General features: G+C 42.3%; 1 protein-coding gene across 4 annotated transcripts in view; it reads left to right on the forward strand.

The window, feature by feature from the left end:
- TCERG1L (transcription elongation regulator 1 like) overlaps positions 1-7,616 on the forward strand; it is an 87,687-nt gene extending 80,071 nt beyond the window's left edge. For all 4 annotated transcript variants that reach the window (XM_075757584.1, XM_075757585.1, XM_075757586.1 and 1 more), the window contains 3 exons: positions 544-633; positions 3,859-3,977; positions 5,521-7,616. In XM_075757584.1, coding sequence (XP_075613699.1) covers positions 544-633; positions 3,859-3,977; positions 5,521-5,677 — 366 coding nt within the window. In that variant the 3' untranslated portion in view covers positions 5,678-7,616. The remainder of the gene's footprint in view (positions 1-543; positions 634-3,858; positions 3,978-5,520) is intronic.
- Positions 7,617-21,291: the final 13,675 nt, after the last annotated feature.

Consider the following 21,291-nt stretch of genomic DNA (forward strand, 5'->3'; position numbering starts at 1 on the left):
CGCCCAGGTCCCACGGCAGAGAGCCGGATTCAGCAGGGAAGGGTGGAAGCCTGGAGCGGAGGAGACGTGACAGCCGTGCCGTTGATGGGAAGCGGCACGTTCACACAAAACCATGGTGCTTTGGAGATTTTCAGTGTGTGCATGTGTTGACAGCCTCATTTGGGTTATAATTTAAGCTTTGGAGAGGAGGAGAGTTAAAGCTGAGATAATTGCCTAAATGGAAATTGATGTTTCTGTTGTACAAAGGGGGTAATAAAATGGCATTTTCCTTTCTGCTGCAGATTCTTTCCATCAAAAAAAAACGTGGAATGAGCGTCTCCCAGATCCTCACTGAGATGTCCTAGAGCAAATCAATACTAATGGTGTGGGGGCGACCAGAGCATTGCCAGAAACAGATTAAAATTCAGCTTCCAACCGCTCTGAGGCATCCTTTAGAGGGTTCATTAGCTTTCTGAACTACTCTTTTGCTTCACCTTGGAACATTTCCTTCTTTCACATCCTTATTAAAATTCCTTAATGCAACTGTGTTTGTGTACTTCACAGGTCTCGGCATTTTCCACTTGGGAAAAAGAGTTACACAAAATAGTATTTGATCCACGCTACCTTCTCCTAAATTCAGAAGAACGTAAACAGGTAAGCATTACCTCCAGCATAGCTTCTGATTGGCAGCAAACATCTCCCAAATTAACCGTAATAACAGAGTAATTATCGTGGTAGGATGAAAAGAATCGCACCAAATTAAAATTTGGGGTTTTTTTAGTTTTTCAGTGAGACCTGTAATTTAGGCTTGCTCACACAAAAGTGCAGTCGCCTTTGGAAAGCAAGTGGTGACAAATGAGATTGCACATGGAGACGAGCTAGGGTCTCTTGGGTGGTAGGAACAATTTCTACCAAGTCTGGGAAAACGGGCTGTAGAAAGGGAAATGGCCATAAGGTAATTTTTCCACTCCAAATTATTTAAATATGGTAGAGAGACTTCTTCATTTTAATTACTTAGAATATTTTCTAGGAATTTGGTGGTATTTACTGCTGCATTTTGCAACAACAAAACTTGCTGAACATAAATGGTTAGAGCACTGTGGCTCTGCTGGTATCTGTGCGAATGGGTTTAGGTTTTCTGGCAAGCTGCAAAGGGAAGTGGACTTCTTACTGCCCTGTTTATTTGGGCATTGATTATCACTAGGGATCTAAAAGGACCTGAGGCTGCAGATTGGTCTAGAAAATTTAGGAGGGATGCAAGGATGTTGCAGAGAAGGTGAATGCTTCTATTCTGTAGTTATTTCTCTTCCTTGTCAGTCTTTTGTCATCCTGGAGAAGGAAGAATTTAAAATACGGAATTGTTCATTTTTTAAATAAACGCGAGGAAAAATGTACTTATTCCTATTCAGTTGCACTGGGGCCCATATTGTCTTGTGGTTCTCCAGAGAGCTGCTTGTAGGGATTAACTGAGGGACTGAGCACATACATCTTCATTTTCTCCCTTTCCAGTATTTTCTTTCCAATGAAAAAAAGTGAAATAAAATAATAATGAAATGTGGGAATGAAAATGTAAGAGAAACTGCTAGAATGGAAAATACTGCTAAACAAGAATTTCAGGGAATTGGCAAGGACGCAACCTAGACCTTGATGAGTCAATCAAGATATATTCCTTCTTTCATTTTGTCAACCTTGAGGATGATAAAATAAAAATACATCATGAATACACGTAACAGAATGTGCTTGAAGCACTGCTGAGGGGAACCTCGTTCGTGGGGTATATTTAATACTCAAGGAAAGGGTTATGAAAAGCGAGTAGCTGGCAGTCCGGTAGGTTGAAACCTGTGGTCAGGTTAGAGGTTGGGGCTCTGCGGTAATGCGTGCTCAGAGCTCAGGGGGAAGAGAGTCGTCATCGGTGGTTCTTCTGCAAAACAGGGTTTAAAAAAAAGTAAGCTTGGGAGCACATGCCAGGTGTGTAATATATTTTAGATACGACGCTTGAAGTTAGGATTTCTAGCCATTCATTATGAGTAGTTCCATTTAATTAGACCACATTTTCCTCCAAGAAGTAGTTTAAGAAGAAAATTAGACTCGGACAAGAGTAGATGCCTGATTTAATAAAAGTACTTCTTGAGGTGCAGCTCAAATTAGTAGAAGACATTATTTAGGTTTATGGAAACATTTACCTTCACGGATGCTGACTGTGTGACATGAATAGCGAGTGTCTGGGTACTTTTTAAATTAAGCAAATGAATTTAGATTGGAGTGGGATTAGAGGTAAAAAGTGGCTCACAATGAAAGTGAGGAAGGAACACAGGAAGGCAGGAAGGAATGGGTGAAGGATGGAACACAGGAAAGCACGAATGCAGGAAGGAAGGAAGGCAGGAAGGAAGCAATGAGTGCCGGAGCATGGCTGGCTGTACTGCAGTTGTCTTCGCCCCATGGTCACGCAGGTGGGTTGGAAAGGGCAGGGAAGGCGTTTTGACTGTGATCTGCAGGCGTCTGAGGAAACTTTCTCTTGACTTGAGCTTGTGTTGAGGTGGGTTTGACTTCCAGGAGCGCAAGCTCTGCTGTCGGTGGGTGTCCTTATACAGCCCAAGGAGCATAACAATCTGTTATTGAACATCTGCAGTTTGCTCCGCTTACTTACCAATATTTTCCAAGGGGTTATTAACAGTTGAAAGATGCTACTATGTTTAAGCAAGGAACAGTGAAGGGTAAAGGAGTAACTGTATTAAGATAATGAGCTATCTGTTAATTTTGATTTATTACCTTCATAATAGCTTCACTGATACCACAAAGGCAAGCAACAACAGTGTCACCTACTTTATTTGTTTCATTTTTCCGTCTCCTCTTATAGTCAACTTATGCAATTGCATACAGTATAATATATTCAGAATTCCTAGGGTTTTCGTAGTACTTCTTTCATGGCCATTTTTTGATGTTTACTTTTCCAGTGCTATTTTTTCCCTTTTCCACATACCATACTAAATACCAGTTGTAATTTGGTTACTTTAGCTTTCATGACATGTAGATTTGCACCTGTGCATCCTTGTGACTTGATGAGAAAGCAACTGTGGTAGTAACTGTAGTAATCATATTTAATGTATGTGATTTGTGGTGGAAAGGAAGGGGAATATGGAAAGCTAATAGCATTTTGAGGAGCAGCTCCTTTTATTCAACAACTTAGTGTGCCACACCTTTTAGAGCATGAAAACAGCAGGGCCAGATTTTTGATATTAAAAATTTGATTAAAGCAGTTGGCAGGATTTTGTGACATAGTGAAGTCCTTGAAGCCTTTTTCAAGACACCCAAGATCCTGATGCTGAGTGCCCTGCTGCATATTTAGCTGGCAAATACTGTTGGAGGGAGGTTGTTGACCCTTCCAAACACATTAAAGCTTTTGGGTGTATGTGTTCAGAGGATCGTGTGTCAGCTCATGAGTTTTGACAACTGATTTGAAGGGTCTCCAGGCTTTTTTGGGGGTAACCTACAGAATATTGATGTTTAGCATTATAGACATTTTCAGGGATTCCAGCAAGTTGGGAAAGATGCGAGATCCAAACTAAATAAATACAGTCAGTTTGTACAGATATAGGCATGAAAATGCGAGCAAGACACTGAAGTCAGGAAATTTTGATTTATGTTGCACTTGATGTTTGAATTAAGATGTTATCTGTCCAAATTATACCTTTTCCCAGCTACTTCTTTTGCAGGAACATGATCAGTGCTGCATGAAGCAGATTCAGCTGCACGCAAGTCAGCCTATACTGAGGGCAGATAAGAACTGTAGGTCGTGAGATTGACAGCCCTTTGATCAAGTATAAATACCATCAAGGCTTTGTTAATAAATGCTGTATCTTGTTTCCCTTTCTTGGAAAGATATTTGAACAGTTTGTCAAGACCAGGATCAGAGAAGAGTACAAAGAAAAGAAAAATAAATTGTTGTTAGCCAAAGAAGAATTTAAAAAGCTCCTTGAAGAATCCAAGTTATCGCCAAGGTATGGCATTGCCTTATGAAGATTTGTTAAGATAAGCTTTCTCATTTAGCCTGCGCTTATCAGCCCTGGGACGCCGTAACAGTGAACGTACTCTTTACAGCAAGCTTGTGCATCCGCTGTTACAATGCTGGGTTGACATTTCTTCCCTAATACTCTACGATATTTTGTTATATTACTGGGAAAGGGTTCTCTCCCTGTTCCTTTCTCTCTCTCTTGCCGTCATTAGGACTGTGTAATATTTTGCATAACACGTTTATTTTATAGGCACATATATGGTACAATTACAGAGCGTACACACGCATATATGTTAGCTATACAAAATCAGTACCTGCATGGTAAATCTCACTTATACTATGCATACAGGTGTAACTACTGAAAAACTGTATTTAGGTTTGGGTTTTGTTGGAAGAGAAACATAATTTAACAAAGTTAGTATTAATGCCCCATCACTAAGTTAAAATAAAGCATGAAATGCAATGATTTATTTTCCTACATTGATTTTTAAGTAATGGCTCCAAAACTGCACAATGGCAAATGCAGAGGATAGGATAGTGCTTGCTCTTTTCTATATTATATGAAAATAAAGAGATTTATACATTATAAGTCTGGTTAAATTGTTGGAACTAAGAAATTACAGTTTTCTCTACTAAAATATGCAGGTAATTGTGCCGCACTACCTGCTTAGACACATAGGTACAAACAACACGTCAGGCTCTATGGAAGTAATAATTACAAGAAGATTTTTACAACAAAACGGAGAATAATCTGGGCTAATGTAGGAGCTAAACGCTGGTTCCAGCAACGATGTTTTCAGTCTGCAAGGGCAAAATCGTGCTGGGCTACAGGACCAAGAACGTTTTACCAGTGAATGTTTTTGTTGAGCTGACAGTGAGACCACAGCATCAGAGAAACTCGTCTGCCAGCAATAGTGTCTGGCTGGAGTTCGATGGGCAATCACACGCCACGTTTGCGTTGGAAAATGCTGAACCTGACGATGAAATCCTGAGGCAGAGCTGCCTGTGCATTTCAATTGCACTGTGCCCATCACTCGGAGTTACAATTAATTCTTTGCTAATTTTAGAAAAGATCAAACGAGCGTGGTATTTCATCAGGTGTGCTGTACTGCCGACAGTCAAAGTGCATTTGTTTGCAATTAGACACGGGTGAGTTTCTCTGCTCTATTACAGGCTAATTATTGAAATACTGGCCATAAGTACCGGCAGGCGTAGATTAAAACCACAGTAATCTGTGCTGTAGAAAATACTGTGTTAATAATTCAAAATTGTCCTGTCAGCTGTCACCCAGGTTTCTCCAAATCAAAAATTGGAAGTTCACGATTGCAGGCTGATCCTGAGTCCGAAGCCTGGGCAGTTCGGGCACGGTCTGGCCTCCCTCGTCTGGGGGTTACCGACGTGTTCCTCTCAGATACTCCCCAGAACACCCATGTTTAGTGTCTGCGTGAAAAGTAAAGTGAGATCCAGGTCAAAGGGTCTGAGTGCGGACTGACAAAGTCGCAGCTTTAAAATGTCTCTCTTTTCTGCAGAACGACGTTTAAAGAATTTGCAGAGAAATACGGAAGAGATCAGCGGTTTCGCCTTGTTCAGAAGAAGAAAGACCAAGAGCATTTTTTCAATCAGTTCATACTTATTCTTAAAAAGAGGGACAAAGAAAACAGGATACGGCTACGGAAAATGAGATAAAACCTCCTGAAACTGGCAATAAATAGACAAGTCGATGTTGTGAGTGCAGTAAGAAATTCAAACGAAGGCTAAAGCGTTCAGGGTTAAACTTGCAACAACTTGACGAGGAAGCGGATAGCCCTGAGAAAAACTTTCTCTAAGTGGAGTTTATTGAATATATATTGAATTTGTGAAGGTTGTTCAGCAGGAATCTGAAGGATATTTTGTTCTCAAAGAATTAATGTTTCATATTGAAGCTCTCTTTTGTACAACATCCAGAGTTTGATGCATTTCTAATTGCCATGATATGTCAATCCCTTAATTGTTTTAATTATGCAAATTACTTGTAATATACACAAATTATGAATCCAATGCAGATTTGTAATTAAGCAGAAGCAGATGCCATCCATAACAATCTCAAGATATTTTCATCATTTAGGGGAATTATCTAAAGCAATCTTTCGGCAACTTTATGCATTAACATAAAGTATTTAGATATGCGGTGGTACGCAGGAATTCATTACCCGGTGTTCATACGTCTCTGTCCAGTTCTCTGAGTAGTAGTAACAAGATATTAATCGTTAATCTTAGTGAAGAGTGTGAAAATCTTGGCATACGTTCCATAGGAAAACTCTCAAGTTTCAGAAATTGCTTCCTACTTGCCGTGAATGGTGCCGTCAGGCACAGGCAATAGCAACACTTCTCCGTCAGAGTTCCTAGAAAGTTCTTTTGTAAAACCATCACAGTATGATTTCAGTTACGTTACTGTATGTGAAAAGTCTGCATGAGATTTTTCTCATCATCTTTGTATAAATAAATATTTAACTTTTTTAATTAATAAATATTTTAAGCCAATTTTCAGGGGGGTTTAAGCTTCTAAACTTTTTGAAATACTGGGTAAAATAGTGCAGGTCTGATGGTTTTTACTTGAGAGGTAGAAAACCAGAGCGGGCTCCTGCCGCTCATGCTTTGTATGCCAATTCCACTAACAGCGGCTGGAGTTCTGAGCATACTGAGAGCAAAATAGTCGCTCTGACTACGAAGGTGGGAAATCATGGCTAGAGAAAATCAGCACAGCTCTGCTGAACATCAGTATATCCCTTCCTTTATGCTGAAGGAAAGACATGCTCTCCTCTGTCTGTGATCATAACCATTTTCTCAGTTATTACTCATTAGATTTATAGATTTCTATTAGGTAGGAGTGATTTTGATATTTTCCCCAACCAATGGTAATTTTTCTTTAGATGTGTGCTGGATATTTTTTATAATCAAGGAAATAAAGGCTATTTTATAGTGCTTTGGAAAAATGAACTCAGAACAATTCCCAGAAGAGTACTTAACGTAAGACGTGTTTCAGAAAGTACGTAGCATTTCACACTTCTGCACGGAAAAAATGGTCATTTATTTCTATCAGAGCAAGACCTGACCCAAAGTGGCTGTTGGTATGAGGGAGGAAGCACGCTGCTGTGTTGGAATTACCAGGTTAAAGAGATGCTGCCAGCTTCGTCTCCCCCCTGCAAGCCGGGGTTGTCCTGCGGGACCGAGCTGGAGTGCAAGCTGGTACATGCAATTTGAGTTTGCATGGCGTGCAAGACTTGTGGTAGCCGCTCTCTTACAACTTTATTTAAGGGTTATTTTTACCTTGCTGGAAGAGCCCGGTTTGGTTTGTGAGTCGGGGGTCCTGCGGGGATTAGGTAGAGGCAGACGCTGTTCACCCGGACGTGTGGTAGGACTGGGCAGCTGTGGCCCAGGAAAAGGTGCAGGTCTGCCAGGAGACCTGACGACAGACTTCACAGGGGGTTTCGTAAGGTTTTGCAAATTTTCCTGTTGAAAAAAGAAAAAGTAAGACACATAAAACCAATGAGATCTTGCTTTTATGACCAAAAGCTCTTCTGTTTCAGTGGCTTGTACCCCTTGTGGTGTTTTCTGGTTTAAATGTATGTGCGTATCCAGACCCTATACTGCCGTCCCCTATTTCAAATATGAATAAAATGGGGTATTACTATCGTGGGGATTCTCCTTGATTTTAGCATTTCCTGACAATGTCAGAAATGCTCGTCACGATGTGAGTATGGTAGTGAATGGATAACGTGTTTGATTTTCTGGTGAAGTGCTGTGAAACACAAGTGATCGGTCCCGGTGGTGAACCGTATCTGTTAGAAACCCTCCAAGTTCGGCGCTGTTTTCTTATATTTAAAATGGAGGAATATTGAAATAAATGCAACTAGCCCCATCACGCAACAGAACGAAATGTGTATATTAAGGCACATTGTAGTGCAAAATACTGGTAGTCACTGAGGTAAAATACCTTCAGAGAAGTGGTTCAAGTTTGCAGAAGCATATGATCTCATCCCAAAATAATATTTTGCTGCCCTATTCACTTCACAATACCCTTAACAAATCCTAATCTCACTTCAGGTGCCTCAAATTAAAACATTCTCCTCTCTCGTTGTTAACATGTTAAGAAAAATGACTTTGTCGGGAGCGACTGCCTTTCAGTGTTCATCAGAAGTCTCAGGTGACGGCAGAGCCCATCCTCCACGTTGCGTTCTTGATTCTTATATAGAAATAGTTTTGCCGAGCTGAAAGAGAAACGTGGATAACACTAAGAAACAACAGAACCATTTTAGATTTGAACTTAAATGACGGAGCGCCTTGGTAGGGATGCCGTATTTATTCCTTCTGGCTGGAGGTCGTAGCGGAGATGCTGCTCCACGTCCGGATTTGACTCCTCCTGAGCACGGAGGGTGGATGCAGCGCGGCCGGTCCCAGGGTGCGACTGACACCCCCGTGCTCACGGGGATGCGCTTCTGCCGAAAGCAGGAGCGCCTGTTCTCGGAGCCAGGGCATAGAAAATTAAACAACTTTTGTGTATCCTGTGTATAATGCAGAAAACTCCCAAGGACTTGAGGGGAACCATTGCATCCTCTTTATTTATGTCCCGCTTTCACCATGTATTATCAAAATAGACGCATTAGCATGGTGAATATAAATGAATTAGCATTCATGTCTACTATGTCAAAGAAGAACCTTCTGTCACAACTTTTTAGTACAGTCAGAGATGAATAGAGGTGCTTTTTGCTTTACCACGCTATCCTTTGGATTGGTATAGTATATAGCACATAATAGCCCTTAATATTATAATAATTATTATTGTTTATAATCATATTACTTTATTAAAATGTTACTACACTACAGTTAGGAAGGCCTTGAAGGTTGCAAGTGCCTTTGATGGGTCCAAAAGCTCTGCTCCAGGTCCGTCCATTTGTCCTGCAGACAGTTGGGTGAGGCCGTTCTTGTCAGGTTAGAGATAAGGTTGGTTTGGCCTCCAGGCAGTGAAAAATGAGGCTATCCGTGATGCCAAATCCAGCAACTCTTAAGAGAAAAAGGCCTGACGCTTGGTTTGGTTGTGATTCGCCGGGGAACGCCTGCATGGTGGGACCAGGGAGGTGCAGGAGCCCCCCGCACTGATTCAGTCCATCGCTGGGGATAACTTCATGGCTGGTTTGGAAATTGCACAAGAATAATGGCCACAAATGTGTGACCATCATACATTAGTGGCATATAGTGGGTGCCAGGAAATTATCGCGATGTAAGTCCAGGGGAGATCCCCTGTGGAGTCATACATAACACCCCAGGGCCACTGCAGAGCACAACCACAGCTCTGAGCTTCTTCAGGAAACTTTGAAAAGCGCTAGGCTCCATCAAACGGTCAGAGTTGGTTATTTTTGTCAGAAATATAATGTTTGCAGAATTAGTTATTTTTTGCAATATATCTAAATTTCCATGTGCTGGGATGCCCGCTTTGGAGTGTCTTAACCAAGATACAGCGAGGACAAACAGACTGCTATTGCATCATTGGCCAGACCACATTGCAAATAGTTTGAATGGAGCTCACCTGTGTGAGGCGATGCAGCGGTGGCCAGACCGGGGAGCACAGCCCCTATCACTGGAGGACACCAAGGAGAAGAGGAGGTGATCATGTAAGAAAAGACTACCAAAAAAAAAAAAAAAAAAAAAAGCCTCAGACTTTGTTTGCCCAGTGCAGTTAATTCTAGAAAGGGAGAGGTTTATTCTGCATGATCACACTAGGAGGGGGTAAGCATAGCAGGAGGTGACGTTCACTAAACCTGAACGACTCCACAAGAACAAATCAGAATAAACTGATTTTCATGAGTTAGGAGTTAATTTCCAGGACTCTCTTTTTAGTTTCTAAAATGAGGACACTCTTCCTTTTATCTGGGTAACCAAGAGGAAAATCTAATTATTCCTGATGTGAGTAACCCATTGAATTTTTTTCTAGAGTGGTTTCAAGACCGTAGCACTCTGGGTGGATTGCAACTAGATTGTTCAAATTGTTAGAAATTTTATTCATCTTCAGCTCTCCAGGAATCCCCACATTTCCTAATACCTGTCATATGAAAACAAGTGAAATCAATCTTTTAATTCCTTGGCTCACCAGGATCACCTGACATGGGTGGATTGATGAGGGCAATTTACTTATTCCCCGTCACCCCTCTGATGAAGGGTGGGAGGTTGTTGGGGGTGGGTTGTGGTCTCTCTCATCTTCTCCTGACCCAATGCAATTTTTCCAACCAACTTGATCACCTCTGAGCCCCTGTGCCCCGGAATCTCAATCTCACACTGGGGGGAATTCTTGACCCCAGCGGCAAGAAACTCAAACCAATTCCCCAGCCTTTTACAGCTACGTGGATCTGCTAAACTGGAGGGAAGTACCGAGGCTGACCTGCTTACCTGCAGCCACTTCTCAGCTGCTGGGCTGAGGTGAGTCTGTCCTGCCCTGGTCACAGCTCAGCCAGGAACTGCCTGGGCAAGAGGGGATGACTTGGGGGTTCTGGTGTCTGTTTCTCCTGAGCCTGTGATGAGCAGTGGTAGTCTGGCTGTTGGAAGTAGATAAAGGTCAAATTATACTGGATTTCTGAAAATGAAAAAGAAAAAAAGTGAGGGTGGGGTGTTTGAGAGGTGCTTTTTTTTTTTTTTGGTGAAGTCAGAAAACAAAAATTCTAGAATGACCTTAAGTGTTCCTAAAGGAGCCAGTAAAACTGTGTAATAGCCTTGAACTTGCTGTTTCTGCAGGGGAAAAGAAAGGAAAAATGACTAAAACAGAATCTTCAACAAGATTTTTTAACAAGTGTGGTCTTTCTCTGTCATAAGAGGAAGAAAACATTTGCTAGGTTTGAAAGTACCAAGAAAATGAAATGCAATCAGCAGCAGAGTCAAAGCCTGCTGTAGTAACAAGGGACAGAACTAAAAATGAGTTTGGGAATGCGGGCAGCGAGAATGAGCTAAACACCTTCAGAAAGAAGCTGCTAGTGTTGGTGAAACTCTCAGCATATTGAATTTCTTAGGACCAGAAAATCTTTTATCAAAATGAAAAGATTTTGATCCTACAGCATTTCCTCAACATCGCTGTATTTCAGTAAACCAGATCCTGGTCTGCTTTGTTGAAAGAGTTATGGAAATTAAGCTTGAAATATTTGAGGGTTAAAATAACCCAACACCCTGTTCCTCTAACCCGTTCCCTATGCCCGGGAGCTCAGCTGTGTATAATTCCTCCTGACAGGCATTTGGCTATTTTGGTTCTCTAAACCTGCAGAAACAGAAATTTCAGAGATCCCCAGACAATCCATTCCCCTGCCTGACTGCTGTTAGCAGGAGAAGTTTTCCCCTTCCAACATGACCTTCTCTTGCTGCAATTTAAGTCCATTATGGACCCTCATGGGCATACGAAGCAATGTATACGCTTTTTATTTTCCCTGGAAACTTCCTTTGAAACAGTTGGCTCTCTGAGCAATACCCAGTCTTGGCACGGGAGAAGGAAACAGGCTAGATCACGCCTCGGAGCTGCTCTTGCCCCTGCCCAGCTGCGTGTTGGACGCGGGCAGTGCCTGCCGTCTGCTCGCACAGCCATGTCTGTCTGCGTACTGGGGCTGTTGCACCTCCTTGGAGTCTCCGGTTGCTCTGTGTCTTCCTTCAGGTGCTCCATGATTTCATAGCTGCGAGGGACTTGGTGTTCTTCTGCTCAGGTAAGTGCCTCGGGGGTTTTGGATATCAAATTTATCAATTTTCAACTTGGGAGAAAAAAAAAACATTACAAAGTGTGTAATGGTTGCCAGTTCAACCAACAGCGTAGAGAGAACAGCCCTGAAACCTCAAAAAACTACCTAGAACAGGACATGTTTAGCAGATATGTTTATAAGTTGGTTGGGGCATTGGGAAACCACTTGAGGAAGAAGAATGAATTTGAGCTGGCCACAGAGAACATATCCAGAGGGAACTCTGGGTTTGCCTCCCTTACGAACAAAATGCTAAAAATTAAGGAAGTTGTAATTTAAAACTAAGTTGAGGTGAAACGGCCTGCCAAAGGCTCGGGCTTGTTGCATATTTGCTTCGCATGCTGGTAGACTACTAATAATCACTTAGCTTGAATAACGCTGTTTCAAGAGTAATTTGTTTGTTTACATCCTTAGCAGGATTATTTGTGAATAAAAATGAGATAAATAGGTGGAAAAAAGCAACTGTGATTATCTTATGGGTTTTTTTTCTTTAGGAAAAATGAAAAATAATGAATAAATTCTGAACAATATAGGCAATGTGAAAATATGCAAAAGTCTGTTGATGGAAGGTTTTTATGGGGTTTTGCGTGACCTTTTTTTCTGCTTTTTGGTCTCCTAACAAGGCTACATGTTTTTAGGTAGAAGTTTAGTGGTTCAGCAATAGTTTTTTAGTAATTTTGTTTTACTTTCCTAAGTAGTTTGTGGCTCTGTTTTAAACTTAGTTCTTCCTGTTTCGATTTCTTCACTTGGGTTTACTTTGGTAAATATTACTTTCATCCCATTCCTCTGGGAACACGTTTTTATATTGCTGTGATCATTGTTGGGAGAGCTAATCTCTAGCATAAATGAAGAGAAGTCAAAGAAATGAAAACAAATGATGGCAATGTTCCCAAGAGACTACGAATTTACTTTTCTAGATTCACAGCAAGATGCTTTGGGTTTGCTTCTGTGAGCAATTTAACTTGATTTATCCTTCCAACCGTCAATGAAATATCTATATATTGTATTTCTTCAGCAGTGGCTGTGACATCCAGAATTGTTGCCTCTCCACATGCTTTTCATAATGAATACACTTCTGGCAAGTTTGCTTGTATCGGAGCTGTTTTGTATCCAGACAGTTTTTCATGGTTTTCTTCCATTTACTTGTCTTGAGGTTGTTATATTTAATAATGTCTTCATGTTGGGAAGGAAAACAGGGCAGCAACTAGAAATGCAGAAAAAATGCTTCCTCTCAGAATGGGATCCGAGTTTCGCACCTTTCTGCAGAGACAGATCTGAAGCTGATGTTGAGTATTCAGCTTTTGAAGAGCTTGTGAAAAGTTACCTTGAGATAGTAAACTGGATACTCGGTCTACCCTTGACTGATTGCTTTATTGTTTGTCAAAATTGCTGTAAATCGACTGTTTTTCCTCAAGCATCCTATAGCGGGCCGGGGAGGGGAAGATACTATTGCAAAATGCTGCAGATGTCTATCTGTAGTTTGGGTGTGTGTTAACCTCGTTTTTTCCAGATACAAGGTAAAATATGTAGTGGTGTAAGTGAAATGGGTGGATGTACGAAAAATGTGTTGGGAACCCAAGTTCTGAGCGTCAGCACGCTGGTCGCTGCAGTCGCTGCCTTGGCTGCACGTATGTGACATGGAGAACAGTAGGCTTAAATTTGTCTAAGCATCCAGATCTCCTAATAACTGATAACATTAAATTAATGCAAAGACAAAGGATTTTGTTGAAGTTCCTGCTGACATCAGCAGAGTCAGGCTCCACCTCTTGGGTCATAAATGCTGAAATTTGGAAAACAGCAAAGAAAACAGCGACTTTAGTCCACTTCTCAGGTCTTTTCTCTTCTCCTACATCCCTGCAGAGATGCCAAATGCCTTCCTAGACTCTAGTCCTTTTGTGTTGACAATATTATTTTTTTAATCTAATTTCCAGTCCAAATGCAACCATAGGAAACATGTAGCAGTTGTTCTTTCCCTCCTGTAGCGGTCATCTGCCTAGTGTGTTGGTGAAGGTGCCCCCGCCCTGCATCACTCACCCAGCGTAAGGCAGGTTTCTTCCAGCCTTTCAGGTTAGACACTTGTTTTTGCAGTTGCCTCTTAGCTTTTCTTTGTACCTACCACAGTTCATATCTATGGAGGTTTTTTCAGTGATCACAGCAAAACATGATAATTAGATGCAGTTACCATACAGGTATAAGGTAAATCTAAGTCTTTCCTGTTTCTGCTTGATGATTGCCTTTGTTTTAGCATTAATTAATCCCCAGGTACCTGATCTCACATTCCTTATTGCTAAACATTTCCTGTTGCTATTCATCCTATCTGCCAGGTTATCTGTTTCTGCCATTTAAGCCTCCTAAGTTTGAGTCGTGTTCATTAGCACGTCAGTGGTGAGCATCTGGTCGAGGTCATGCAAAGCCTTGAAGACGATGCCGTGTAGCCCCAGAGTTTCTCCTGCAGCACATCCCAGTGTTTCTGTCCTGTAATTCTTCTTCCTTTTCCTTCCCACCATTCATGCACTACCCCCCAGCACCTGCTGGTGTGGCATCCTTCTCAAAAGCTCTTCTTGAAGCCCAGCTGCATCATGTGAACTGTGTTTGCCTACAAATTGTGTAAAAAAAAAAAATAAAAAAAAAAAAAAAAAAATCAGTGCTCTGCCGCACTTCAGTCACGGAGCTGTGGGCTGCTCCACTCAGTTTGTTCTCCACCCTTCTTGTGCCTGATGCGTTTCCCACTGTTCCTCTCCATTAAAGATGTTTGGATGGTGATCATATCAATTGTGTTTGGGTTTGCTTACAACTCATTTCTGATCCATTGTTATTTCCATCCCAAGTGTCCAGCAGCATTTACCTTGTGGGAGAAAAATGAAGGATTTTTTTTTTTAAAACTACAGTTAGAGCTGTTCCTGTCCTCTCATCTTCACTGAAGATCACAACACATCCTTCTTTTCTTCTCTGTTTATAAAACTGAGTAATTTGTCACCATTTAACTCTGAAAACGATTTTCAAGATATATATCACAATGTCTTCTGTAGTTGATTTCTTTTGAGTTAGCTTCTGATAAAAAGGGAGGGCTTTCTTTGCTGATTCAGCCTTTTTTTATTTGCAGGCTCTGAACACTGCCCCATCTTTGTGAGCTTGTTATTTCTCTAGAGAGAAAAAAGCACCTGTCCTTGGGAGTTCTCATTCTGGCTTGAGATGCAAATTTCAGACATCTTTTCAATTGAAGAATCTCCAGTTCTACCCTACATACGAGTTGCTGTGCTGTAAGCAACAGTCTATATCTTTCTAAATGAATTTTTTCACATTTGCCTGTTGGAATCTATTTTTCTTTAGCCATCATCGTCTTCAACCAAACCGCTTTGGAATTAACCAACCAAATGATTTGGGTTTTTTTCCTTATACATAACTAGCTCTTTTATGCAGTTCCTGGTGTTTATCAAACCTATTCTTAACCTAGCATCATCTTTTGTTAGTAGTTTTTATATTAGGTGTTCAGCTAGAGCAGGTCTCCTGTTAAATCCTCTCTGTTGTTGCTTTCATGGCAGAGCGTGATTGTGGTGAAATTTAAATTCCAATGTTATCCTTCTTGATATGAGAACCTCCACTGACTCCTCTCAAACTTCTTCTCTCCTCAAATATATGCAACAAAATAAGACAGCTTCAAGGGGCACTTGTTAGAGGCGATGTTCTTCACCACCTTCCCACAACTTTGTGGGCAGCGTAAATAGCTCCTGATACTAAATCACATCTTAACTGCCCCAAAAGACTTGACAAGGAAGGGAGAAGGAGAGGTGAGTGCTAGGAAATCCTGGGTGGGGGTGCAGTGGTCTGGAAGGTGAGCTGCAAGCATTGCAGTGCCATCTTCTTAAATCAGGTTTTACCTGATGAAGCAAAATATCTTTTTTTTTTTTTTAATATATTTCTCCTTTTCCTACTTGGAAGAGAAAAGCTTTTCCCTGGCATCACAGGAAAGCAGAGTTTCTGCTTGGAACAAGCACTGCATGAAAAACAAGAATAAATTTAACTTTAAGGAGCACTTTTAATAAAGACCTTCTACCTCTGAAAAGGCTGTGATTGTAAGTGCGGTAGGCTGAGACTTTCAAGGCCTCTGTTTTGCTTGTATTAAAAATAATTTTCCATAAGATGTGATATTTTTTCCTCCTAAAAGAATAACATACTGATTTAATAATTCAAACATAGTCAACCGGAGGTTGATATGTCTAACCTGCATAGATCTTCTAACAAATTGCAACAGTATGTTTTTATTTTTAAACAGAAACTGCTAATATTTTCTCAAGAATAATCAGAGTAGCTGTAATGTTACAACGTGGGGGAAATCCTCTTCCCTGTAGCACCTGATAGTGCTGCTCAGAGTGAAGACTGTGCTCGGAGCGGGGTGTCAGGCACAAAAAGGCACAGGGGACTATGCCAAAACGTGGAGAAAGGAAATACGTTTGGATGTTTTGTCTAGGAAGGTCATAAAATAGCAAAAATAGAAACTTTAGAAGAACTTGAGCAATGATAGGCTGGTTTTGGCGGCGCGATATGCGATGTTTCTTCTTTCCACTCTGTTGCCATTTAATACTTGTAATCCTAAAGGAGATTAAAGGTGTTTAATTCATTCGTAAGTTTTTGTAAGTGGCCTAAAGTGAAATTCAGGCCTTTATTAAAATGTATTATTTACAGACCACTGGAGAGCTCTCTCTTCTCTTCCGTTTCCTCATTTCATACCTTTAGAGGGGAGCATCTCTTTGATTTCAGCCCTAAGGAGCAGCACGACGTGTGATGCTCACACGCGCATCGCAGCTAAAGCCAGCGGGAAGCGATGACGGGCGATACCTGGGAGGAGGGTGTCCCTGTTCCTGAACTGCACGCGACGTGCTGGAGGGGACCGGCATCAAAATGGTGTTACTGTGTTAGGGGAGGGACGGCCAGTGGTCAAAGGCAAACAGCCTTTCTGGGCAGGATGAGCTGGGGTGGGATCCTGTCTTATGAGAGATCCTTATGGTGTTTAAGTTATAAACTCCTCTCCTCTCTGTCGGAAAAGCCACAGGTTTCATGAGTATTTGGCCTCCTTAAAGGAAAGAAGAAATAATATCCAGGTCTGAAACATCCTCACTTTTCAAGACAAAATATATTCAACTGGTAACTCCAAACATGCACAACTGATAAGCACAGATAAGACAGATGATGTAGTTGGTCCGTATTTATCCTGGAGATTTTTTTGGAGAACGTGTCCCCCCAAGGCAGTCTGCATGCTTCATGCTGAGCTGGGGAACGGCCCAAAAGGAGCCTCACAAGCCTTATCTGACATCTGGGCAACATAACTGCCTGCGGCGATGGTGGGGCTGGCACATTTGCATCTTTGAGTCACTGAGTGTCTGCAAAAATAGTACAAAGCAAACCCTCACCCTCTGCTGCTTTTCAAGGCAGAGGTTTATACTGGAGATGAGGAAACGTGTCTTCCCCCAAAGGGTTGTCAGTCCCTGGAACAGGCTGCCCAGGGCAGTGGTGGAGTCCCCATCCCTGGAGGGATTTAACAGCCGTGTAGATGTGGTGCTTGGGGACATGGCTTAGTGGGGGGCTGGGCACTGCTGGGGTAACGGTTGGACTTGGGGATCTCAAAGGGCTTTTCCAACCAGAATGATTCAATGATTCTGTGAATCTAAGCAGATGTTGTTCTCGGCTCTGGCAATCTCCATGTATTTTTCTGGCCTCAAAGCAGTCCCTTACAAGGGATGCTGTAACTTTTTCCCCCAAGATAACTTTCCATCTGTGCAGTTGTCCCGATACGCTCTGGGGATGGTGGTGGTTCAGGGCTGCGGGTGATGTGGGACAGGGCTGCTTTGCATTTTCCTTTGCAAGGCAACGTGGGTGTTCAGCGTGTCTACGTTGCCTGTGCAGCCTTTCTGCTGAATCTCTCGTGGCTTCGGAGCAGGATCTGCGTTTGCAGTGCACATCTCCGCGGTCTCACAGCAGCCTGTGTGTGAGATCACGTTTCCAGCCTCTCGCTCCGGCACGGGGAGAGCCGAGGTCGGGCTGCTGCTGCCTGCAGGGGTTCGGTCACTTTGCTCCAGCAACTTGATGCTGGTGCCCTAAAAGTAAAGTTAATTTCTTTGTATTGCAATCACTTAGGTGGGTGTTGGTTGGGTGAGTAATTGGCGTTGTTGATGAGCAATGGAGGGTCTCAGTAAAGCAGAACTGCTCGTCCCTGTGCTGCTGACATTTAGAGCAGACAAGCACAGATGAAGCGCTGACAGGGGCTTGGGCTTTTCACAGGGGAGAATTACAGGTGGCAGATGCGCTCTACGGATAATACCTTTGTCAGTGCCGATTTGCACAAATCTTGGCTAATTAAAAATTATTAAATGTTTCAAATCTCTGCCATCACTTTATGTTGCTAAAGTGTCTGCAGTTGCTATGAGCACAGAGAGTTTTCTAGCATGTCAACTTTTGAAATTGTTACACCAAAATCTCTATTGCCCTAGGTTGCTTTGGAAAAAGCAGATCAGTGTACTTTAAAATGAAAATATTTGCTTTAGACAATTAAAAAAATATATTTTTACTTTTTTTTAAATGCAAACTACAAATTTTGATACTGAAATTAAGAGCACGAATATTCTGATCACTATTCCCATGAACTGCACAAGTAATTTTTTTTCTGTAATTTTTTTCCAAAAAAACTCTTAAGCAAACCTGCCAAAATATGGTGAAATAAATAAACCACAATTTATTTATTGAATTATAACCTGCCAAAGGGTCTTCCTCATCCCTTGTGCTGGAGAGTTGTTGCTGATGTTGCAGTGGCTACGTGGGGGTCCGGCAAAATGACGGAGGAAGGAGAGGCATGCAATAGCAGCTGGCTGGCTAACAAGGGTGGCCTGCATGGGGAATTTCTGTGGCTAGGAAAATGTTAAAAAGGAAAAGTGAGCACCTGCACCACTCTCTTGACCACGTAGACTTCATGGGTTTCGCAGTGCGACACCAGAGCCGTGCAGTGAAAGAGCATCTCTCCTGGAGACCTGCGTTATCCAGGAGCGTGGCCTCGGCTCTTTCCAGAAATGACTATTGATCGGGCAGCTTTCAGAGCCTGCCCCCAGCCTATCCAGGGCAGAGCATTGCCGGTAAAAGAAGAGCTGCTCTTTACAGCAAGGGGCTGCAGCCTTGGCTGTGCCGAACCGCGCTCATCATGGGGGTCACCTGTGCCATGACCGTGGAGTTTCCTGGTGGTTGTTCTCCAAAGTGGAGACTGGGGAGAGAAAAGGCAACATCTTCCTCTGTGCTTAGTTGGTTTCTTTACGTATTCTGCACTTGTCCTCTGGCAGGAGAAAAGTTTTGCCACAGGAGAGATACTAGGGAAAAAGAAAACAAAAAAAGCCATAAGATTGTTTACTTTCAATGCTGGGCATTATAATACAAATTATGCAGAATGCCAACAGTAAGCTGAAACACATTCAGGAGAAGGAATCACAGTTTTACATCCCAGCACTGATTTATTTCCAGCGCTGGTGGCTGCTGCCACCACCAGCCATGAGAAATCCAGATTGCTCTGTCGAGGCAGGACCTGACCGTCCCGCAGCCGGGTTCCTCGTGGCTTTGGGTAGGAATTCTCACTGCATGAAAAACATGTTTCTAGATTTCTTGTCATGTTTCTGGATGTCTTTAATCTTGGTTGTTAGGCTTTACATATGAGAAGAAAGAATTTTATTTCCCTTGGTGGAGTTGTCAGCTGCTTCTTGGGCTATGTAAGTAGCTTGTGGTTATCTTCCATGATAAAACCTTCATGGTGATAAAACCACTGCGTTTTCCAGCTGGTATTTGGTAGTGTTGGACAGAAGGAGGAGATGGGTTTTTTTGGTGCTTTCTTTAATATATTTATTTTGAAACAATAGACAAGATGACAAGTTTTAGCCCACCGGTCTGTCCATAGTACTCAGGAAGACAAGACATTATATTTCAAATCTCACTTATTTTCTCACAGCAGCTCTTGGATGTGTATTTAGTAGACTGTCTCCCAGTGATGGGACCTGTACCTTAAGGAAGAGGCAAAAAAATTCAGTGTATTCCTTTACTGGGGCATGTTGTGGGATCAGCCCTGGAGCAGGCGGGCAGACAGCAGGGCACCGAGGTCCTTGCTCCTGTATGAGCATCCCCAAGGGCTACCACAGGAACCTGCTGCAGGAAACCCACCAAAAAGCTGATTTCAGTCCAAGTGAATCAGAAACATTATTTTTTTTAGTCCAGCAAGCTCCAATCTCATTCCCAATTAAATGCAAAAGAAGCAAGCAAAGCAAAACAAACTGGAGAACCTATTGTGGCTGATGTCCTTGATAACTTCAGTCACACCAATACAAACCCGTGGTAAAGCTGATGGCTCGGTGGCTGGTAGTAACTCAGTTCCTTCTGACAGTAACGACAGAAGCAGATGGTTTTGCACATGGTTTTTATTTCCATTCCTATAAACAAACATTTATTGTGACTGCTATGCTAAATATATATACTTTATTAAATGGTCTTAGCTGCTGCTGTGAGTAACGGTAATTACCCGACCCATGTGTTGGGTTTATAGCTAGACTCTGACACCTACTTTACAGCAAATGAATATATGATATATAGATATATGAATATAGTGACATCACTCCAAAGTTTAAAAAAAATTAATAAATTGAGCCACCTTTAGCTGATGCTCCACAGCCAGAATAATTTCTAAAGTGATCTTCATGGCTGTCTTGCATGCTGCTAAGGGTAGTCTAATATGAAATATGCAATAGCTCAAGTTCTTTCTTGTACATCTGACATGACACTTTTAATAAGAAAATATACCTTCACACCACACCCCTGCATCTTCCCAGCAATTCAGGAAAATGTTTCCAGGTTTTAATTAAACAAAGGATGCTCTTCTCTTCCATCTAGCTGCAGAAAATCAGCTAATCAGGGATTGGGAGGGAGAGTGAGTGCTTGAATGCATGTTAACCCTGAAGGACAGACAGGTGCAGTGCCGATGGTATAGCCTCAGCAGTGATGCATCAGCAGGGCCTGAAAAACAAGGGAAAACCCAAGGACAGCTCCCTCTGGTCCCGGTCCTGCTGCTCCCTGCAGCAGGCAGCAGATGAAAACACGGAGCAGCGAGCATCCACCGCCTGAGCCCCCGCTTGGCTAAGCAAGTGGCTGGAGGCAGTTATGCATTTCCAAAGTCTTTAAGAAATCACACTGCTGCTTTTTCCTCTCCGGAAGCTGAGGCTGTGGTTGTTTGCGGGAGGGCTGGGGACCGAGGTCACTGGATGTGCTGCCCCTTGAGCCCTCGGATGTAGAAACCTTCCCATATTTCAACGTGGCCATTGGGCTGCGCACCAATGTTTTGCCCATGCGTGCCTGAATTTTCCAAGTCTTCCTCTAGGCTGACTTTTTTTTTGTCTTTAAGCAAATTATTTCACGAACCAGCGTGCCATTTGGTAGCAGCATTAGCAGAGGACCCCGTAGCACAGAGTGCAGCCCCAGCTGATGAGCTGGCTGAGCCCTACCCATGGAAATGCACATCCCATATTAACCTGGGGTGCTGGA

This window comes from Balearica regulorum, chromosome 7, assembly GCF_011004875.1.
Source record: "Balearica regulorum gibbericeps isolate bBalReg1 chromosome 7, bBalReg1.pri, whole genome shotgun sequence".
NCBI classification, from domain to species: domain Eukaryota; kingdom Metazoa; phylum Chordata; class Aves; order Gruiformes; family Gruidae; genus Balearica; species Balearica regulorum.